At 42.9% G+C, this 21,710-nt stretch overlaps 2 protein-coding genes and 1 long non-coding RNA gene across 3 annotated transcripts; 2 read left to right on the top strand and 1 right to left on the bottom strand.

Annotated features, from left to right (window-relative positions):
- Window positions 1-665: 665 nt before the first annotated feature.
- LOC123509737 (keratin-associated protein 19-2-like) lies at window positions 666-2,537 on the top strand. The gene is made up of 2 exons (XM_045264257.1): window positions 666-728; window positions 1,947-2,537. The coding sequence occupies exons 1-2, from the start codon at window positions 726-728 to the stop codon at window positions 2,283-2,285; spliced, it is 342 nt and encodes a 113-aa protein (XP_045120192.1). The 5' UTR covers window positions 666-725; the 3' UTR covers window positions 2,286-2,537.
- Window positions 2,538-7,628: 5,091 nt separating this feature from the next.
- On the top strand, window positions 7,629-9,903 carry LOC123509736 (glycine-rich cell wall structural protein-like). Its single transcript, XM_045264256.1, has 2 exons — window positions 7,629-7,704; window positions 9,247-9,903. The coding sequence occupies exons 1-2, from the start codon at window positions 7,702-7,704 to the stop codon at window positions 9,679-9,681; spliced, it is 438 nt and encodes a 145-aa protein (XP_045120191.1). The 5' UTR covers window positions 7,629-7,701; the 3' UTR covers window positions 9,682-9,903.
- Window positions 9,904-12,176: 2,273 nt separating this feature from the next.
- On the bottom strand, window positions 12,177-14,316 carry LOC123509735. The gene is made up of 2 exons (XR_006676275.1): window positions 14,131-14,316; window positions 12,177-12,323 (listed from the first exon to the last, which is right to left on the bottom strand). It is a non-coding gene; the product is annotated as an uncharacterized LOC123509735 (long non-coding RNA).
- Between the last annotated feature and the right edge of the window lie 7,394 nt (window positions 14,317-21,710).

The following is a 21,710-nucleotide window of genomic DNA, read 5'->3' as shown; positions in this document are numbered from 1 at the left end:
ACTCGGAAAGTGTGAGAATGAAGGTGACAGCTGTGGTGGTGGTGGTGGTGGTGGTGGTGGTGGTGGTGGTGGTGGTGGTGGTGGTGGTGGTGGTGGTGGTTAGGTTAGTAAAGAAAGCTGGAATGGTGTGGGAAATCTTAATGAGAGAGAGAGAGAGAGAGAGAGAGAGAGAGAGAGAGAGAGAGAGAGAGAGAGAGAGAGAGAGAGAGAGAGAGAGAGAGAGAGAGAGAGAGAGAGAGAAATGCTTTGAACCAATTACAATATAAATAATAATGACAATAACAACAACAACAACAACAATAATAATAAATAATAATAATAATAATAATAATAATAACAATAACAATAATGAGGGACGCAGTAATGATGGAGAAGGTGGACGTGGAGCTACATGCATCCCAAGTGGAGGTATTGCGGTGGGTGTGGTCGGTGGAGGCAGTGGATGCGGTGAAGTGGAGGTGGTGGAGATGGCGGTGGGGGGAGGAGAGGGCGTGATGTCGCTAACAATAGTGTTGTGATAACCAAGGCTCTAGCGGAGGTTTTGGTGACGGGGCGGGAGGGAAGGGGAGCGAATAGGGGGCTGGGGTGAGCAGTGGGAGAGGGGGAAGGGAGTGAAGGTGTGCGCGTGGGTGTATATAAAGGTGTGTCTCGGTGTGGGTGGCATCAAGCATCCAGCTATCTCACACACAGGCAGCAGCTCCTCCTCCTGCAGCTACAGATACAAGATGGTAAGTCCTTGTCACGCACAGCTCGTAGGGAATTGTAGGGAAAACGGGAAATAACACACAGCTTGTAAAAAAAGAGGAATAACGCACAACTTGTAAGGGAGGAGAGTAACACAAACACAAGTAGAAAAGAAGAAAAACAACGCACACAACTTGTAGAAAAAAGATAAAAGATAACACTTAGCTTGTAAGGGAAGAGAAACAACACACAACTTGTAAGAAAGAGAAAAATAACAGTTTCTAGACCAAAGTAATACCACATAACTTGTAGAAAAGAAGAAAAACAACACATAACTTATAAAAAAAGACAAAACGAAATAAGACTCAGCTTGTAAGGAAGAGGAATAACACACCACTGGTAAGGAAAAAGGGAGACAACACACACCTTATAATTAAAAACACACGCAAATTGTAGAAGCAAGGAAACAGACAACTTGTAACAAAGAGGAAAGATAACACACAGCTTGTAGGGAAGAAGGGAAACAACACACAGCACATAATGAAGAAGGAAAACTAAATAGAGACACAAGACACAAGCTGCTTCATAAAGATACACAGTTGAGTTGGTGCGATAAAATAAAGATTAGTGAAGATAAATAAACTTTTTGACTCTATGGATAAGGATGGCACGGGTACAAGAAGCGCCACTTGTAGGAAGAAGAAAGGTGATTACTAACTTGTGGTACCTATTCATAGTATAATATTTACTGTATCCAATGAACAGTATTACCCTTGTCACTGCTACTACCACTACCACCATCACTACCAATACTATTACTATTACAATTACTACAACAACAACTATTACTACTGTTATTACTACTACTACATTTACTATTACTACTACTTCTACTATTACTACTACTTCTACTATTACTACTACCACTACTACTACTACCACCACTCCTACCACTACTACTACTACTACTTCCACCATTCCTACCACTACTATTACTACAACTACTACTACTATCACTCCAACCACTACTACCATCACTCCTACCACTACTGCTATTTCCACCACTTCTACCACCACTATTACTACTATTACTATCATTCCTACCACTACTACAACCACTCCTACCACTACTACTAGTGATAATAATAAAAATACTAATACTAATACTACTAACATTAATACTACTAATACCACCCCTTCCACTACTACTACTACTACTACTACTACTACTACTACTACTACCATCACTATCTCCCAAACAGAAGTCCTTCTTTGCCCTCCTGCTTCTCGGCGCCCTCGTGGCCGTGGCTCTGGCTGAACCTGGCTATGGCGGTTATGGCGGCTATGGCGGTTATGGCGGCTATGGCGGCTACGGCGGCTATGGCGGCTATGGTGGCGGCGGCGGACGTGGCTTTGCTGTTGGCTTCGGCGGACATGGCGGCTATGGTGGCTACAGCCGTGGCTATGCTGGTGGAGTTGGCCATTCAGTGTTCAACCTCGGCTATGGCGGCTACGGGTATGGCGGTCATGGTGGTCGCGGCTATGGTGGCTACGGTGGCTATGGTCATGGCGGCTATGGCGGCTACGGTTATGGAAAGTAATTGGCATGTCCCACTCTGTACCCGCTCCACTACTACTGTTTGTGTCTGGAATAGAATGAAGGGAGCTGCTGCCTCTCCTCCATTCCTCACAACATACTTCTAACCTAACCTTCTCGACTCTCACTGGTACCCTCCCTCTACTCCTTCTGCTCATCCATCACCTCCTATCACCACCATCGGATCCTCTACTGTTTGTCTATGTTCCTTTTGTCCCATACTCAATAAACTCACGCGAAGAACCCCATCAAACGACACCTGAGTTTACCTTCCCTTCACCCGCTGCCGATCTTACAGAAAACGGAACTCCCTCAAAACTCAAGGCTGAAGTGTTTGCCAGAGAAGATTCCCCGTGAAGTAATGACTCGTTATGAGGAAAGCTCTGTGAGAAATGAAGGTCCGCCGCGAGGAGACACGTGGAAATGGAGTCACTGCGTGGGAGAAATATACAGAGCCAACACTCAAAACTAGCACTCGAAAATTTGTCGTTTATTTCTGCTCTTCCTTATTTTTCTTTTTCTTTTCCTCCTCCTCTTCTATCTAACTCATCTTCTTTCTTTAACTGGTGATGGTGATGATAATAATGATGTGTGTGTGTGTGTGTGTGTGTGTGTGTGTGTGTGTGTGTGTGTGTGTGTGTGTGTGTGTGTGTTCAAGTTCTCTCTCTCTCTCTCTCTCTCTCTCTCTCTCTCTCTCTCTCTCTCTCTCTCTCTCTTCACACAGAAGTAAATTAACAGGAAGTCATTAATTAGCCTTTTTTTCCTGAAATTACTACTACTACTATTGCTATTACTACTACTACTACTACTACCACTACTACTACAACCCTTCTTCCACCATCAACACTACCACTACGACTACATTTCTTGACACCAACCGCAGCTGTTGAAAGTTGTTGTTTTTTTACAGTCTTTCATTCCCATGTTGTGTGTGTGTGTGTGTGTGTGTGTGTGTGTGTGTGTGTGTGTGTGTGTGTAATTCACCTCGGTCGCCTGCTGGTCACCAAGCCAGTCTTCCCCATTACGGAGCGAGCTCAGAGCTCATAGACCGATCTTCGGGTAGGACTGAAACTACATCACACACTCCACACACCGGGAAAGCGAGGCCACAACCCCTCGAGTTACATCCCGTACCTATTTACTGCTAGGTGAACAGGGGCCACACATTAAGAGGCTTGCCCATTTGCCTCGCCGCCCCGGGATTCGAACCCGGCCCTCTCGATTGTGAGTCGAGCGTGCTAACCGCTACACTACGCGGTGTGTGTGTGTGTGTGTGTGTGTGTGTGTGTGTGTGTGTGTGTGTGTGTGTGTGTGTTTTCTTTTCTTTTTTTTACGGTAAGGCCTATAGCGCCTGTAGGCACACTTGAAGAGTGTATGGGAAGCGCTGTTCAGCTTCCGCCCATTAGTGGCGCAGGCAATTTTATTTATAGGGTTACCCATATTAGGGCCCATATCACCGCCCAAGCTCATCTTGAGTGTAACCAACTAGAACCTGGGTATCATGGTGACATGTAGGTAACTTTAAACCACTCGACAAATGGCAAAGTGTTTTAAGGCCGTACGTGGTGGGATTCGAACCTACGCGTGGACGTCTGCCCGATCCCATGCTCACCACCTTATCCACTATGTGTGTGTGTGTGTGTGTGTGTGTGTGTGTGTGTGTGTGTGTGTGTGCCAACACCGCAGTGTGTACGCAATTGTACCAAGTGTCAGTGTGTGTGTTACTGTGTTGTGTGTTGTGATTAGTCTGCTTGTCTGTCTGTTTGATTGTCAGTATGTATGTCTGTCTGTCTGTTTGTCTGTTTGTCTGTAAATGTATTCACTACATTGCATAAACACTAATTAGGGAGTAATGATAAAATGTTAATAAAAAGGATGGTTGTGATCATTGCCAGCCACCGACAGTACAACAACAACAACAACAACAACAACAACAACAACAACAAGAGCAATGGCAATAACAAAGGAAATTGTGTAAGTACTTAAATGTGGTGGTGGAAGTAGAAGTAGTAGTAGTAGTAGTGACAGTAATAGAAGTAGTGGTGGTAGTGGTAGTGGTAGCAGTTTTGTTGCTAATATTGTCGTTGTTGTTGCTGTTATTGCTACTGTTGTTGTTATTGTTGTTGTTGTTGTTGTTGTTATTGTTGTTGTTGTTGTTGTTGTTGTTGTTGTTATGAAGTGTTACCGCAGCAGCAGCAACAGCAGCAAGTATTTAGGAACAACTAAAGCAATATACAATGAGATTCAAACACAGTAAACTTTCACACCACAAAATATAGAACACTGCAACAATAATATAAAATAGAGTCATATTCCATTTTCTCTATCGCAGAATTACAGTCGCTACTCTTTTAAATCTTGCAAATAAGCGATCCTGGCCAACGACAAGCTCAATTTTCCTAACACACTTAATATTTCTAGTTCAACTATTACGAGGCAGTTTTATGAATCGAATCACATCCACCAGTGTTTTATTCAGACCTTTGTGACCTTTCAGTTGTTTTGCAGGTCTTCCCTTTAACCTTTCACTTTATCTTTCACTTTAACTTCATTTCAGATTATCTTTTTTTTATCATCTATTTCTATTTATTCCTAAGCATTTCTTCACACATCTCGGTCACTAGAGCACCAGCGAGATGAAATATCCATCAACATTACACTGGTACTGTTTCCCCTGTCACTTCTAAGCCAGTGATTCTATATTGCCTCAACTCATATAGCTTCCGAACTGTAAACTTCATAAAAAGAGTGATTAAAATAGATGACTTTAAGATTACAGTAACTTGGAATTATACAGTACCTGCGAACCAGCCTTGGTACTGTTTCCTCTGTCACTCCTAAGCCACTGATTCTATACTGCGTCAAACCGGATAGCCCTCCACTTGTAAATTACATACAAAATCTACGTAAGCAGAGATTCAAACAGGTGGCGTTAAAATTAAGTCTTCAAACTGCATTAATAAGTGTATAGTGAGTTCTTTCAATGGATGTGTCTTATGAAATGTTCTGAAATCAAGTAATCTGCCGCTCCTTGTCACTCCTATGCGTTTCTGTCTCGCTCTCAATAGCTTGTTCGCTATTACGGTGCAGGGTTGGTTTTTACTGCCGCCTTACGGATAAAAGACATGCAGTGCAATATGTTCCCAATATTATTCTCCCTTCTCTGATCGCCAGTGATAAACGGTCGGTTTTTTTATGTAAGAAGGAAAAAGGCAACAGAATGAGTAAAAAGAAAAAAAAAATGACCCACTAAGAATGCCAGCCCCAGTGCAGGCTGAAACACAAAGCAGTGGAAGTGAGTGCAAACAGTTATAAAAAATTAACATAAGGGATCCTGCAAGACGCGAATCGTCCTGTACACGTGGTGGTCCCTGTGTAAGACACATGAAACATACGAACCCATGTTCACTCACCATAGCTTAAGTATTTGTAATCTCTCACAGCTCCCCATTGACCATTTGATTACCTATTAAGTCTATTTAAATTTCTCTCTCTCTCTCTCTCTCTCTCTCTCTCTCTCTCTCTCTCTCTCTCTCTCTCTCTCAACTGTGCGACTCGCGGCCACGGACAACACATTACACGAGAAATCCGTCAAACTTTCCAGTGTTCGCGCCAGACACATGCACAGGCAGGTCATTGTCGCTGAGGGCATGACACCTGCGACTCGTCAAGGACTTAACCTTTTGACTCGTAATGGCGCGATGACAGCACTTCATTTCACTAACCCTGGCCGATTTCACTAAAGAAAAATTGAAAGCAACGGCCACTGGAAGGTTTTGATTTATTCACTCGTTCCGCTGTCTTAAAGTACAACGTTGCATTGAGTCTGGGTGGAGTGGAGGGTTTGCAGGTGTACGGGATGGAATGTTACAAGTGGGACGCACAGGTGACTGACTATACAGGTGAAGTATCAAGGGAGAGCGGCCAAGGGCAAATACAAATGAGGGGAAAAAAGAAAAAGAAAGCCTGTTTATAAATGCTGTCTCCTCCCTCGTCACCTTAAATAAGCAAAGAAAAAAGGGGAAAAGAATTAAGAAGATTCAAACACAGGAATTAATTTGTTTATCAATTTCATTTCTTCGTTTATCATTATCATTATCTTTTTTTTCTTTTCTTTTTTTGGAGGCTGATGATTTCCTGACCAATTCCGACTTAGCAACCTAACTTAAACTAACTCTATCTTACCTAAGCCGACCCAACGTAATCTGACCTCACCGCACCACAGCTGACCTGATACAACCTACATTACCTGTGGATAGATAGAAGCAACAGGTGTACTAACACAGATCATGAGCAACAGATGTCACTAGTCCTCAATTCTAAACTATCACTATCATTGTTCGTCATTACAATACATAACGTTCTTCTCTGCTACCGCCATGACATTTATCGCAATAGTTTGTTTTCCATGATAACATACAGCGTCCGTCTCTAATGTCGCCACACAGGAGAGACAGTTAGCGCAATATGCTCCCAATCTTTCTCCTCCCTTCCCTGTTTGGCAATGAGGGGAGGCAAGCATGGCAGGCAAGACAAGCGAGACCAACTTGCTAAAACACTTGCTTGCTTCGAGGGAAACGTCAAATTATCCACATTACAGAACGTGCAATAACCGGTTTGAAACGTGATGCTCACACACACACACACACACACACACACACACACACACACACACACACACACACACACACACACATCTGACACCGACTCATTTCACTTCCACGGCCTAAAAATTGAGAAGAAATTATGAAAGCATGTAGAAAAAGAAGAAGAAAATGAAGAAGACGACGAAGACGACGACGACGACGACGACGACGAAGAAGAAGAAGAAGAAGAAGAAGAAGAAGAAGAAGAAGAAGAAGAAGAAGAAGAAGAAGAAGAAGAAGAAGAAGAAGAAGAAGAAGAAGAAGAAGAAGAAGAAGAAGAAGAAGAAGAAGAAGAAGAAGAAGTAAAAAGAAAAAAAGGAGGAGGAGGAGGAGGAGGAGGAGGAGGAGGAGGAGGAGGAGGAGGAGGAGGAGGAGGAGGAGGAGGAGGAGAGGAGGAGGAGGAGGAGGAGGAAACTATAAGAGCAAGCAGTAATCTTATCGTACTACTAGTGACGAAGGCCAACACGAATAGAGGCGATTGGGGGGAGGGAAAGAGGGGGTATAGAGGGAGAGGAAGGGAGACGGGAAGAGGAGGGGGAAAAGTCTGGGGTAGGTCAGATGATGGCGTGTGCTAGGTAGGGACTTGGTGGGTAGGAGGAGGTGGAGGGAGGTGGAAGGGCAAGGGTATGGAGCAATGGGGGCATGTAAGAGGTGCTTGATTGGGGGGTGAGGGAGTGGACGTCGGGTTGGCGATGGTGTATATAAAGGGTGGTGTTGTGAGGTGTGGCAAGTGAGTGTCTTGTGCTGATTCGAGCTTCTCCTATTAGCGACAACATGGTGAGCCTTTGCTATTTCTATCAACCGTCTGTCTGTCTGTCTCCTCACACACATATAGGACTCCACTCACTCACCTGCTACTTCTGTCAATTGTCTGTCTGTCTGTCTCCTCACACACATATCAGATTACAAACTCCATTTCTTTACCTTCTTACCTTCACTCCTTTACCTTTACTCGTTACCTTTACTCCTTACCTGTCTATCTTTCCATCCTCAACTACAGAACTACTCCTTAACCACTCCATTCGTGAAGTAATTTCCCTATAAGTCATTCGTCTGTTTATCTGTCTCTTCCCACTCATATAGGATTACAAACTCCACTCCTTTACCTCGTTACCTTTATTCCTTTACCTTTACTGTCTATCTTTCCACCCTCAACTACAAAACTACTTCCTAACAATTCTATTCGCAAAGATATTTTTCTATAAGAACATAAAAAACTCTTCTCGTTTCCACATCTACTGAAAAATACTGCCTTTGTCCTTTTTTCTACATTGTTTCTCTACTTCCCCACACACACCTACGATCATAAACACTATTTCTTCTTCATTAATATATTGCCTTCTTCTTTTTAACGTAGTCTACCTGTCTCCCCACACACGCATAGGATTATAGACTTCGATCCTTTACACTACCTAAGAATAAGTTACTCCCTTGCACAATACCATTCTTGAACTATTTTCTTATAAGTACTTAAAAAAAATTCAACTTGTTTCCACCTCTGCCTTTGAAAAATATTGCTCTTCTGCAAATCATCTGTCTACCTGTCTCCCCACACACTCCTAGAATCATAAACTCCATTACTTTGTACTCTAACTTTCATCTGTCTACCGTCAATCCTCAACCTCTTTAGAAACTAGCTACTCCCTTAAACTCCATTTGTGATTTTTTATAAGAACATCAAAACTTCTACTCCTACACTGCCTTTCTTTAGATTCAGACACTTTAACTTATGACAAATAGCCTCGTAAGGGCCAACACGTCTGCTGCTGCTGCTTGGTCTTCCTTTTGCGAGTGATGTGGGTGAGACTTAACATCACTTCATGACTCAGCAACAGATGATAAGGCCAGGTATCGCTGTCACCTGTCCCTAATTAATTAACCTGGCCGTGATCTAGAAAAGGCATCAGCTTGATCCAGTTTCAAGTAGACAAGACTGGAAAACTGATCTATTTTTGTCCACGTGCGACGTATCATCAGAGCGCGACCCGTTCACTCGCCACATCTGACTGCTTACAGAGACGGTGTTCCTTTATCGTCCTAACACTCCCGACAAGTTTCCTGTGACTCGAGTTTTCTAGACAAGGCACACTGTTATTTTCTTTCCAGGGACATCGTTGTGCTATTGTTGCATATAGGCGTGTGTTCATTACTATTACTGTTTTCTTCTTGTTTTCCTCTTTTTCTTTCTTTTTGTACTATTTCCTATACTGCTACTAATTCCTTTCTTTTTTCTTTTTTTCTTTTCCCTACTTCTTGCTTTCTCATCAATCTTTTCAGTCATCATTGTCATCGTAAGTGACACACACATTCACTTTTCAGAAAACGTGCATCATCGTGGCGCTGGTGGCCCTCTCCGGGGTGGCCGTGGCTAAACCCTTTACTGGTTATGGCGGCGGTGGTGGCTTCATTGGTGGACAAGGAGGATTGGGAGGAGGCTACGGCACTACCCGAGTCATCAGCACCGGATTTGGAAACACCGGATTTGGAAACACTGGCTTTGGAGGCTCAAGGGCAGTTGTTGTTCGCGGCGGCAACGCCTTCGGCGGCGGCTTCGGCGGTGGCGGCTATGGTGGCGGTGGCGTTCACGTTATCAACGGCGGAAGCGGCTATGGTGGCGGTTTTGTCAGCGGCGGTGCCGGTTTTGGTGGCGGCAATGCCGGTTTTGGTGGCCGCGGCGGTTTTGGTGGCCGCGGCGGCGTCCGCGTTATCAGTGGTGGCAACAGATACGGCTGCGGCTTTGCTGGATGTTACTAAGAGTAACACACACCTATACAACTCAGCCACGCTCTCCCTCTCCCTCTCTTGCTCACTCTTTTTGTCAGTCTACTACCTCTCTCCTTCTGTCTCCATACTTCCCACTCACGGGAGCAAGGGAAAGACACACACAAACTATGACTGCCAACACAAAATTATTGAAAAACCTATTTATTATGATTTTACCGATATGTAACTACCAATAAAGAAATTCGATCATTATCCCGGTCTCTTATTTCTATCTCTCTTTAACTCTTTCTCTCTCTGAAGAAGAAGAAGAAGAAGAAGAAGAAGAAGAAGAAGAAGAAGAAGAAGAAGAAGAAGAAGAAGAAGAAGAAAGGAAGAAGAAGAAGAAGAAAGAAAAAAACAAGAAAAACAAGAATGAGAACAAGGCAAATAAAAAAGTAAATAACTATGATGAAGCAAGGAGAAAGTGAAATCAATTGCCTAATAAGCATAGCAACAAAAATCAATCCTTCGCTGTCCCCGCTTCCCTCACAACACACACTCTGCCTCCCTCCCAACTCACCATATAAATTTAACCCCTTCAGTACCATGACGCTTTTCCATATTCATTCTGCTCACTATTTGCTGATTTTCTACAGCTTCAGAAACTCATGTAGGGATTAGAATAGTGAAGACTGGCCATTGATCTTCTGACCTCTATAGATGCTTCATAATCCAAGTCAAATCGTCCAATCACACACAAAACTCTCGATAAAAAAAATGCGTTCCTGTACTGAAGGGGTTCATATGACTCCCTTTCTTTAAATTACTGGCAGCAATTTTAGTGATTTCAAGCATTCAATGTTTCAGTAAATCCAATGAAACAACAAAACTCAAGGTAAAAAATGCGTTCCTGTATTGAAGAGGTTAATGTGACTACCTTCCTCTTAATTACTGGCAACGATTTCAGTGATTTCAAGCATTCAGTGTTTCAGTAAATCCAATGAAAGAAATTATGATTGTGTTGAATGCTATCAGGGAAAGTACTAGTTACGTCCATTTTGCCAGGCTGATACGAGTTTATTCTGCTTTTCTTGCTTCCAGTCACCCGTTTTCTGTAACTGAATGGGCAGGGTAGACTGTTTCTTTAATTTGTTTGCATTTTCTAGAAGTGCCTTTATGCAAAATTGAAATATACAAATACAAGTGTGATAAAATTTAACACTCACCATTTACTCCTCTTCTTCTTCCTCTTCTTCCTCTTCTTCTCTTGGTTCCTCTTCCTTCCTCTTGCTACACTTGAGTCTCCATGCTTGTTGTTTATGTTTCTTGTCTTTGTATAATTTAGTTTAGTTTAGTTTTTTTTCGTGTTTTTTTTTTCTTACAATTGAGAGCAACTTTCACTCACACGAAGGCTAAGACACACTTTTTAGAACTCCAGAAACAGGCCGTGTGTGTGTGTGTATGTCTGTGTAATTCACCTCGGTCGTCTGCTGGTCACCCAGCCAGTCTTCCCCATTACGGAGTGTGTGTGTGTGTGTGTGTGTGTGTGTGTGTGTGTGTGTGTGTGTGTGTGTGTGTGTGTCAACACACACACACACACACACACACACACACACACACACACACACACACACACACACACACACACACACACACACACACACACATAGTTATTCTCTTTTCCCACATCACTTCACTTTTATTACTGTTAGACACATTCATTCTTCCACCTCCTCCTCCTCCTCCTTTCTAGAATTTACCAAAGTCACTCAATATTTCTCATAATTTAGCAAACTTTATTATTAACTTCTGTTTTTCTTTCAACCTCGCCTAAGTTGTATTCTTATCTTTTATATTATATCTTCTTTCTCATTTTCTGTCCTCCTGAGGCATATTTACTTGTTTTCTTAATTATTCTACTTTCACTTCTATCTCATTTTGCAGCATTCACTGATAACTTCCCTTTCATTAACTTTCCTTTCTCTCTCTCTCTCTCTCTCTCTCTCTCTCTCTCTCTCTCTCTCTCTCTCTCTCGCTAAATTTCATAGTTTTACGTAAATCAGATAAATTGGGCTCCCTTTTTATTCAGTTGTTATCATTATTGCTATTTGTTATTGTATGTAGCCTTCAAAATGTCACCTTCCTTTTTCCTTTCTTTTACTTTCACAAGAAAATTTCAATAGCTTTTCCTTTTCTTTCTTTCATTTTTCTACATTTCAAGCGAACTCTGCATAACTTTTTTTTTTATTTCTACAGATCCTTATTCTCTTTTTTTTTCTTTTATCGACATTCTTTATTACCTTTTTATTACTTTTCTCATATTTTTGCATAGTTTTATTTTCTTTCTCTTCTCTTTCATTTCCCTACATTTCAAAACGAATTCTAGGTATATAACTTTTTTTTCTACAGATCTTTCATCTTTTTTTTTTCTTTTTCACATTCTTTACTACTTTTTATTATTTTTCTTACGTTTAGACATCATTTTATTGTATGTATACTTTTCTTCTATTTTTATTTCATTATCCTACAATTCAAAACGAACTCTATATATCTTTTCTTCTATAGATCTTTATGTTTTTTTTTTACTCACATTCTTTGTCTCCTTTTTATTACTTTTCTTACACTTTAGCATCGTTTTATTCTTTCTATAGTCTTCTTTCTACGTTTTATCCAGTCTTTTAAATCTTAGCACTCTGAAAAGGAAAGAGATAACATAAATGACATTGATATTAATAATAATAAGACGAACAACAACAACAACAACAACAACAACAACAACAACTACTACTACTACTACTACTACTACTACTACTACTACTACTACTACTACTACTACTACTATTACTACTACTACTACAGCATGCAACGCCTCTGAAAAATCACACACACACAGAGAGAGAGAGAGAGAGAGAGAGAGAGAGAGAGAGAGAGAGAGAGAGAGAGAGAGAGAGAGAGACTACACCACAGATTTACCTAACCACTCTACATTAAACTATCCAATTCACTTTTTTTTTCACCTTCACACCACCACCACCACCATCACCACTAACGACCCAATTACCTCGTTAACTACCTTCCTCCACCACAAGGCCGCTATTAGCTGTCTCACACACCTGCAGGGGCGCCTTATTACCTGGTGTGGTGCGGTGAGGCGTCTTCCTTTTATCTTTCATTCTTTTTCTTTTCGTCTTTCTTTTTTCTCTCTCTCTCTCTCTTAACTATCCTACCTCTCCTATTCAGATCACATATAGTTAAATTGATCATACAAACAACCTCGTCAGGGGCAAAACGAGTCTCTAAGTGGTTGTTCTTCCTCTGTGTTCCTTTGTGGTGGTGGAGCTCTGTATAACCTATGTACGTAATACAAAAGAGAGAGAGAGAGAGAGAGAGAGAGAGAGAGAGAGAGAGAGAGAGAGAGAGAGAGAGAGAGAGAGAGAGAGAGAGAGGGGGCGACGAGGATGGGGATGGTGAGAGGGAGAGGGAGGAAGGGAGGGAGCGAGGCTGAGAGATGAAGGGAGGGAGGGAGAGGGAGGAAAAGGTGAAGAAGAGAGAGAGAGAGAGAGAGAGAGAGAGAGAGAGAGAGAGAGAGAGAGAGTGGAGGCAAGAAAGGGAGAGAGGGCAGGAGCAGGAGAAGGAGGAGGAGGAGGAGGAGATACAGAAGAAGAGGAAGGGAGGAAGGAAGGAAAGGAGGAAAAGAGAGAGAGAGAGAGAGAGAGAGAGAGAGAGAGAGAGAGAGAGAGAGAGAGAGAGAGAGAGAGAGAGAGAGAGAATAATAGCATACACATTCACCGAGTGGAGACGCTTAGGAGGGCTTGGGAATGCTTGAGCCACTTCCCCCAGTAATGAGCCAAGCCACTCTCAATCCTCCTAATACTGCTAACCTTGCTGCAATCAGTTAATTCTAGGAGGGCCAAACACCTGAACATGGATGCTATTATGGACACATTTGCTGCCACTCATCAGAACAGGCATATATCAAAGTTACTACATCTTGATTTAAAGTTCTTGTTCTGTTTGCCATGCTCTAACTTCTAGCTTCTATTCTTCCTCAGATTGTATTAACTTCCTATAGCATTATTCTTTTCCGCCATGTCAACTTCGTACTTACACGTGTCTATATATCATTTCTTTTGATGGGGTGGCTTCATCTTAATGCTAACAAATGCTAAATACGTATTATGATTTTTTTTTTATTTCCTTGTGCAGAACTTTCGAAGAGATAAAAGACTGTTATACGTTAACTCTGCATTTTCAATTAACACAGGTGTCGAAAATGTACCTTGGTATTTTTTTACACATAGCAAATTACCATCAACACTTCACTTGGATGGCATTTTGTGAAGCCCCTCCACATTCAACCCCAGCCAACCCTCAGCCCCACAATGAAAATCTCCTGGCGCCATCACTACATTCATAACAAACACTAGGAAACGAGCAAGGAAAAAAGATAATTAACAGGTCGAATAGCACACACACACACACACACACACGTTTACTCACCTTCCACACGTCTCACAGTTCATGGTTTCTTCTCCACGGGTTCATGAGAGGCCTATGCAGTTTCCTTAGGCCTACACACCGCGCCGCACACAGATAATCACTTGTTAGGCTACGAAATACAAGAGAACGATCACTTGTGCCTAATTACTGTCCCTCCTCCTCCTGACTCCTCGCATGACTGTTCACTCTCACTAACGGGGTCACTATTCTACTCGCACACCTACAGTTGGTCAAGGAAATGCACCATATAAAGACAAGAAATGCGTAAATATATTCTTTTTTTATTGATGCCTCTTTCCTCAATCAAATTATCTCTGAAGTCATCCACCTTCTCCATCATGTTTACTCCACGTGTTTTCTCTTCTCCTTCCTTCCACTTTCGGCCTCCCCATCCCCATTTCCTGCCACTTCTCTAATAATGAAGCTGGGATCACTGCCTCTCGCCTCCTAGAATAATCAAATAAATCAATAAATACAACTGCAAAATATGGTAAGAGGAAGCTAATGAATTAACCAAAATAAGACGAAATAATGAAACTCTGCGAAATAACTTATCTTGAAAAGGATCTATTCGCTTTGATGTTCACTTAATATTAGTTGGGAAAGAATTGATATATGCAGATTAACCACTGTATATCATCAAAAGTAAGCTGTGAACATTAATAAGAAATACTGTATACCTCTTATTATATATTTTCATTTTAAAGCAGATATTTGTGTTTGTCGTTTTCTCTGTAACATAATCAAAGAAAACGTTAATCTTTTATGAGAAACTTCATAATATTTTCCTTTGTTATTTTTCCATTTTATTATTTATTTTTCCATATACTTGACCGAATATTTGCTAAAGCTTAATCTTGTTTCTGTGTAATGATACAAATAGGGGAAAGTAAGAAGAAGAAGAACACAGCAATAGATTAAGAAAGGAAACAAAGAACGGGAAAGGAGGATACAGCGTTAGAAAAAAGAAAAGAAAGAAAACGAGAGAGGCTATTCAATCCCACCCCTCTCTCTCTCTCTCTCTCTCTCTCTCTTTATTTTCCTTGATAACTCTGCTTGCTAACGCTTTCTCCTCATGATCCTTTCCAGTGCAACTTTTTGCCCACTGAGTGCCTACCCCACCCACCACTCACCCCCTCCCTCTCCCTGGGCCACCCTCCCCTACCACACCACGTCCTTCCACGCCCCAAGAAGCGTTCATGACCCTTGCTGACCTCTCTTGCCCACACCCACCCATCCACGCACCCACACACATACACACACACACACACAACAAAGGAGTAATAATAGAAGCTCTCTCTCTCTCTCTCTCTCTCTCTCTCTCTCTCTCTCTCTCTCTCTCTAAAGAAAGTAGACAAAAGAAACGTTTAACTTGCAAAATTTTCTTTCCGGGTAACTCGTTTGCTTTCATTAGTTGTTTTTCTTGTCTCTTACCTTCTCTCTCTCTCTCTCTCTCTCTCTCTCTCTCTCTCTCTCTCTCTCTCTCTCTCTCTCTCTCTCTCTCTCTCTTACTTTCACTCTCTGGGTTTTTTTTATAAATAATTTCAAAAACAGGAATTTTTATCTTAATTTACACGCGAACTTTCGAGAGAGAGAGAGAGAGAGAGAGAGAGAGAGAGAGAGAGAGAGAGAGAGAGAGAGAGAGAGAGAGAGAGATTCCTTCTGAATATTTAAAGTTAACTGAATACACAGTTGTATGTTTGTTTGTTTGTTTGTATGCTTTCTTCTTTGTTGACTGGGTTTTTTTTTTTCTTTTTCTTTTTTTGTGTTACTGGAAATTCCTTTCAAATTTTCTTTTACTAATTATTTTCTTTCTACATCTTATTGTTTTTATTCGTTTTTCTCTCTTTTTTTTCTTTCTCTCTCTCTCTTTCTTTCTTTCTCTTACCGGTTTTAACCATATTTTCTCTTCCTCCGATCTTTCATTTTCTCTTTTTTTTTATTCTCCTTTCATAACAAATTTCTCTTTACTTTCTTTACCTTTCATCATTAATAGCAATGCTGGATAAAAAGAGAAATAAATAAAAGCAACACGATTAAAGAAAAGAATTAAGGAAATGCACTATCGAATATAAAGCAACATTCCAAACTCATTCTCTCCATTTTGTTCAGCCCTTCTCCTTAACACAAATACCTTCATTTTAACAGCAGTGTCCCCTCTTCATAATTCCAGCTTCTCTTCTCTTCATTCCTACCTCAATGTCTTTAACTGGAGCTTCCTGATTTCATTTTTCACGTCTCTCTCTCTTGACTTTTTTCTCATTTCCTTTATTTGAACTTCTGTCTTCTTTTTCACCATTATTCTTCTTAGTTCGTATGTTTTATTCCTCCTCCTTTTCTTCCCTTCATCGTCTTTCATTTGAATTGTAACTTTATTTGTTTTAACTTTTATGTTTCGATTCCTTCCCATCTCCTCTGTCTTTCCTTTCTCTTCTTATCTCTCCTTTTCCTACCTCCCTTCTCTTATTTCTCTTCCATCTTCCCAATTCCATTCCTTTTGTTCTGCACTCCCAGCTCTCAAAGTCACAGGGTTCAAAATAGAAGTATTGTTGCTTTCATATTTTTATTATAATATGCTGTAATAACCAGACAGCTTTGGAAAAATATAGACTCTGTATATTGACACCACTAGTACATACACACGTACACACACATAGCAACAGCACATTGTATTTTTTGGAATGTCTAGATAAGGGGAATATCACAATAATAACAACGCAAACACAATATCATAATAATACTTCATAATCTTACCAGGAATGAATTGTCGAATGATAACGATAACAATAACAATGAAAAAGATAACAATAATAAATGCATTAATACTGTACGTAAAATAAACATGATTTTTTACATGTTTCCACTAATAACTAGTGATGCGCAGGCGCAAAACATGTTTATGCATTTAGTTTTCTTTTTGCATTGGGTTAGAGAGGGAAACTAGGAGGGAAAATGGAAAAAACGAATTATATGTCACTAATCAATGAAAAAAGAAAAATAGAAAAATTTCTGCTTATCATCTTTAAAAGAAATTGGAATGATTTTGATAAGAATAGATAGGACCATTAGCACTTTCACTGTGACTAACCGTATAACTCCTGCTCATTGATTTCACTTGACATTACTCAACAGAAATATAAATATGGCCACTGAAAAAGGCTAACACTGCTCCATCACTCATTCTACCAGTGGTCTGCTTTCAAAGTCACCCTTCAAAGCTATAACCTTAACAATTGAATGAAGCTTTACGAGACATACAATAACAGTGGGAAGGTCAAGTCCATTAGTACATAACAAAACAACTCAATGACTCACTCCAGTTAACTAACCACTGATCCTCCAAACGCCCGGCGGGTATTTGCTCAAGTCAGGTAAGGAGGGGAGGGCGCCGGCGGCAGGAGAGGAGCCCGGGGAGGAGAAGGCAGAAGTATCAACGAAAGTGATTTTGGTTTCAGTGTTGCCGCCTTGTGTAACTGCTTGACCTCCTCGTGCAACTCTTTGAGAACCTGCTACTGCCCCTTGGGAACCTCCTAGAACTAGTTGTGCACCTCCTTGGATATTTCCTGCAGGCCCTGCAGAGCTCCCATGAGAACCTCCTTGGAATCCTCTTTGTGGGAACTGTTGGGATCCTGCTACGGGCCCTTCGGAACCTCCTGCAACCAGTTGGGCAGTTCCTACAACTCCTTGGGAACTTCCTGCAGGCCCTCTAGAGCCACTTTGCGGAACTCTTTGGGGAGCTGCTGAAACTCCTTGGGAACCTACTGGACTTCCTTGAGAACCTCCTAGAGCCAGTTGTGCAGTGCCTGGAACTTGAGAACCACCTGAAGGTCTTACTGGAGCTGCTTGGAAACCACCTTGGGAGCTTCCTTGCAGTACCTTTTGGGGAATTGCTGAGACTCCTTGGGCACCTCCCAAAGGCCTTCTAGTAGATGCCTGAAAACTCACTTGAGAGCCTCCTTGCGGAATTCTCTGGGGAACTGGCTGAATTCCTTGGGAAGCTCCTTGCAAATCCCTCTGGGAAGCTGCCGCATTTTTCCTCAGTCCCTTGAAGCCTGCAAAGGCATCTTCTGAGTTTCCTCTTGGTCTTGAGACGCCCTGCTTTGAAGCTTCACCGAAGTTAATGGTAACGGAGGAAGTGGCACCACCGGAGTACTCCAAGGAGGTGCTGAAGCCTCTGCTCTGATCTGATCCTCGACCTAGCCCCAAGGATCCTACGTGTTCATTGGAGGGTGTCTGTGTATTTTGGACTCCTACAAAACCTCTTGCGTCTCCTTCAGGTCTGCGGACGTTAGGATTAGCACGGCCTAGGTTGGAGACTGGCTGGGCTGGAGTTGCAGGGCGTGCTGTGTTGATGATCAGAGGTTGCTGATCTTGTCTCACTCCCTGGCCTTGGCTACTGACGCTTTTCACTCTTCCCTCCGTGATGCTCTGTCCGTTGCCTTGTGGATTGAGGTTTACCGGTGCTACTGTTGCTCTTCTTCCACCGTTAATTTCACTTCCTCTTCCACTTCCACCTGTTATTGCTACTCTGCCTGCGCCTCCTCCACCTGCTGCCTCGAAGTGTGCTGCAGGAGCCTCCACCTTTTTCTGGTCTCCCTCTCTTAGTGGAAGTTGAACCAAAGGCTGTTCCACTTTTACTCTACGTTGATCTCTGAATCCACCTTGCTTCTGTCCTGCGAGACCACTGGAAGCCTGGTGGATATTTCTATTATCCACATGTTGTCCACTTAGCTCTTTTTCCGCATTTCTGATTTTTGTATGGTCTTTGAATAATGCTTCATTATTCGTCCTCACCAACTCCAGCTTTACTGCTCCACTTTGGCCACTGTGTCTGGATGGTGTTTCCACTTGAAACCCTGATCCTCTTCCTCCATCTGATCCACCTTGTTTCTCATCCACGTGACGTACAAATCCACTGCCAAAGTCAGCTTGTTTCACACTGGCTGATCCGCCACCGATTTTTACTCCTTCTCCACTTAATCCACCATTGAAAATATTGGGATCTCTTCCATTTCCTATAACCAATCTCACTTCATTTACACCTCCTACTCCTACTCCTACTCCTCCTCCTGCTCCTCCAGTTACCGCTCCTTGGTTGCCATTGCTAAGGGCTCCTCCTCCTCCTACTCCTCCTTCTCCTCCCTTGTTAGATGTCTTCACACTTTCTCCTCTTCCACTTTCTCTGCTTTCTATTCCTGGTCCGTTGATAAGAGTTACAGTTCCACCTCCGCTTTTTCTCCCTTCTCCACTTCCTCCACTCAAAGCCTGACCTCCAGATCCAGTGTTAATGGCCCTGATGGCTTCTGCTGCGGCTGCTCCTTCATTTCTCAGTCCGTCAAACGCTCTGTCTTCCCCTAAGAAGATGATTTTGTTTCCATCTTTGGGGTTTTTCTCTCTACTTTGGCTTAGAATAGAGTTGATAATTTTTTGAAGATCTTTCCCTGCTACTTCGCCTCCTCTAGCTTGCAAGAGCGATGAACTTTCTGCCCCTCCTGCAGGTCTTCCTTCTACTGGTGTGACCACTCCTCCTTCTGCTACTGCTCCTGATGGTCGTCCACCTTCTCTTCCTCCTGCTGGTGATGATGTCAATCCCTCCCTTCCTCTGACAGTGATGGGGCGGAGATTCACAGATCCTCCTTCAGGGACTACTGCAGCACCTCCTTGATTCCTGTGAGTTATGATCTGTGGGCGTCCTTCCCCAGGCACAACGATCTCTTTTCCTCCTCCTCCTCCTCCTCCTTGAACACTGTTGATCCTAATGTTTGCTCCTACTGGTATGAATCCATTCAGGAGGGTGATCTCCTGCTGTCCTCTTCCTCCTCCTCTTTCTATTCTAGCTCTTCCTTGCGTTCCTCCTCCAAGTAATTCCTGTAGCCTGAATTCGTCTTGTAAAATTCCTCTTCCTCCTCCTATTCCTCCTCCTCCTCCTCCTCCTCCTTACTACTTCTCCGGTGATCCGTTGTCCTCCTCCCTGTAGAAATATGTCTCCTCCTACTCCTCCTCCTCCTCCTCCTCCTCTTCGTGCTCCTTGGTCCCGCCTCACACCTACTTCCCGAACAAAGTAGTCTCCATGGTCTACAGTCGCGCTGCTTATTCTTCTTCCTCCTCCTCCTCCAATTACTCTTCTTACTTCTCCTCCTCCTTGTTGAATGATGATATCTCTTCCTCCTCCTCCTCCTCCTCCTCCTCCTCCACCTCCTGCTATTATTCTTCTTCCGTCTCCTCCTCCTCCTCCTCCTTGAACGATAATGTTTCCTCCTACTACTGTTTTTCTTCCTCCACCTCCTTGAACGAGGACATTTCCTCCTCCTACTACTCCTCTTCCTCCTCCTCCTCCTTGAACGAAGACATTTCCTCCTCCTACTACTCCTCTTCCTCCTCCTCCTCCTTGAACAAGGACATTTCCTCCTCCTACTACTCCTCTTCCTCCTCCTCCTCCTCCTCCTCCTTGAACGAGAACATCTCCGACTCCTAATCCTCCTCCTCTAACAATTAGTCTCCCTCTTTCTTCTCCTTGACGGACAATATTTCCTCCTCCTCCTCCTCCTCCTCCTATTACTCTTTGTCCTCCTCCTTGAAAGATAATCTCTTTACCTCCTCGTCCTCCTCCAACTAATCCTCCTCCTCCCCCTGCTACTTGTAATACACGTCCTCCTCCTCCTAATTGTCCTCTCACTACTTCGCCTCTCTTCTCTCCTCCACCTCCTCCTTGAGCCAAAGAATCTGCTCGTGTCACTTGGTCTCTCCTCACTCCTTGCAGCTTCTTCACTGCAGCCTTGCCTTCCTCGTCAGTGAAGGATTTGACAGGGCCACCTTCCCCGGGCACCACCACCAGGCCAGAGGAGTCATCCCCGTCTAGGGCGCCCTGGATCACTGACAGGCTCTTCTCAATGCCTTCCCTGGTCAGCACACCGTCAGTCAGAAAGCCGAGGTGGGGGACCTGACTAGGATTCTTCCCTTCTGCACCTCCTTCAGTAGCGGGTCTTTGTTTAGGAATGGCCGGGGTCAGGTTGCTGTGACTTTGTTTCCTCAAGGCATCGCTCTGGCACTGTGAGAAGGGGAGTGCAGCTACCACCAACAGGGCGGCGGCACAGGCCACCGTCACCGACTTCTGCAGGAGGGAGAGGAGGTGTTGTGCATTTGGTGAAGAAGAGGAACACAAAAGAAGAACAAATTTACAAACGTCAGAAGGAATAAAGACGAGGAGTGCGAGAACGAGTAAGAAGACAAGAAGAAGGAGAAGGAGGAGGACGAGGAAGAGGAGGAGAAGAAGAAGGAGGAGATTAGCAGACCTCGTGAGCTTTGTAAGAAGATAAAAGAGGAGTGTGAGAGGAAAAGGAAAGGAGGAGGAGGAGGAGGAGGAAAAAGAGGAGAAGAAAGAGAATGACTGGAAATAATGAGTGGTAAGAATGGAGAAGAGAAAGTGGCGAGGGAGAGGAAGAAGAAATGGAAGGGGAAGATGTGAGTGAAAGGATGAAAAGAGAGAGAGAGAGAGAGAGAGAGAGAGAGAGAGAGAGAGAGAGAGAGAGAGAGAGAGAGAAGTGAAATGCCTGATAGCGACAGTACCAGACAGAGTAAAG

The sequence above is a fragment of the Portunus trituberculatus genome, chromosome 27 (genome assembly GCF_017591435.1).
Source record: "Portunus trituberculatus isolate SZX2019 chromosome 27, ASM1759143v1, whole genome shotgun sequence".
In the NCBI taxonomy this organism is placed as follows: Eukaryota; Metazoa; Arthropoda; class Malacostraca; order Decapoda; family Portunidae; genus Portunus; species Portunus trituberculatus.
The sequence above is the reverse complement of the archived record's forward strand: the minus strand, read 5'-3'. Positions and strand labels throughout refer to the sequence as shown.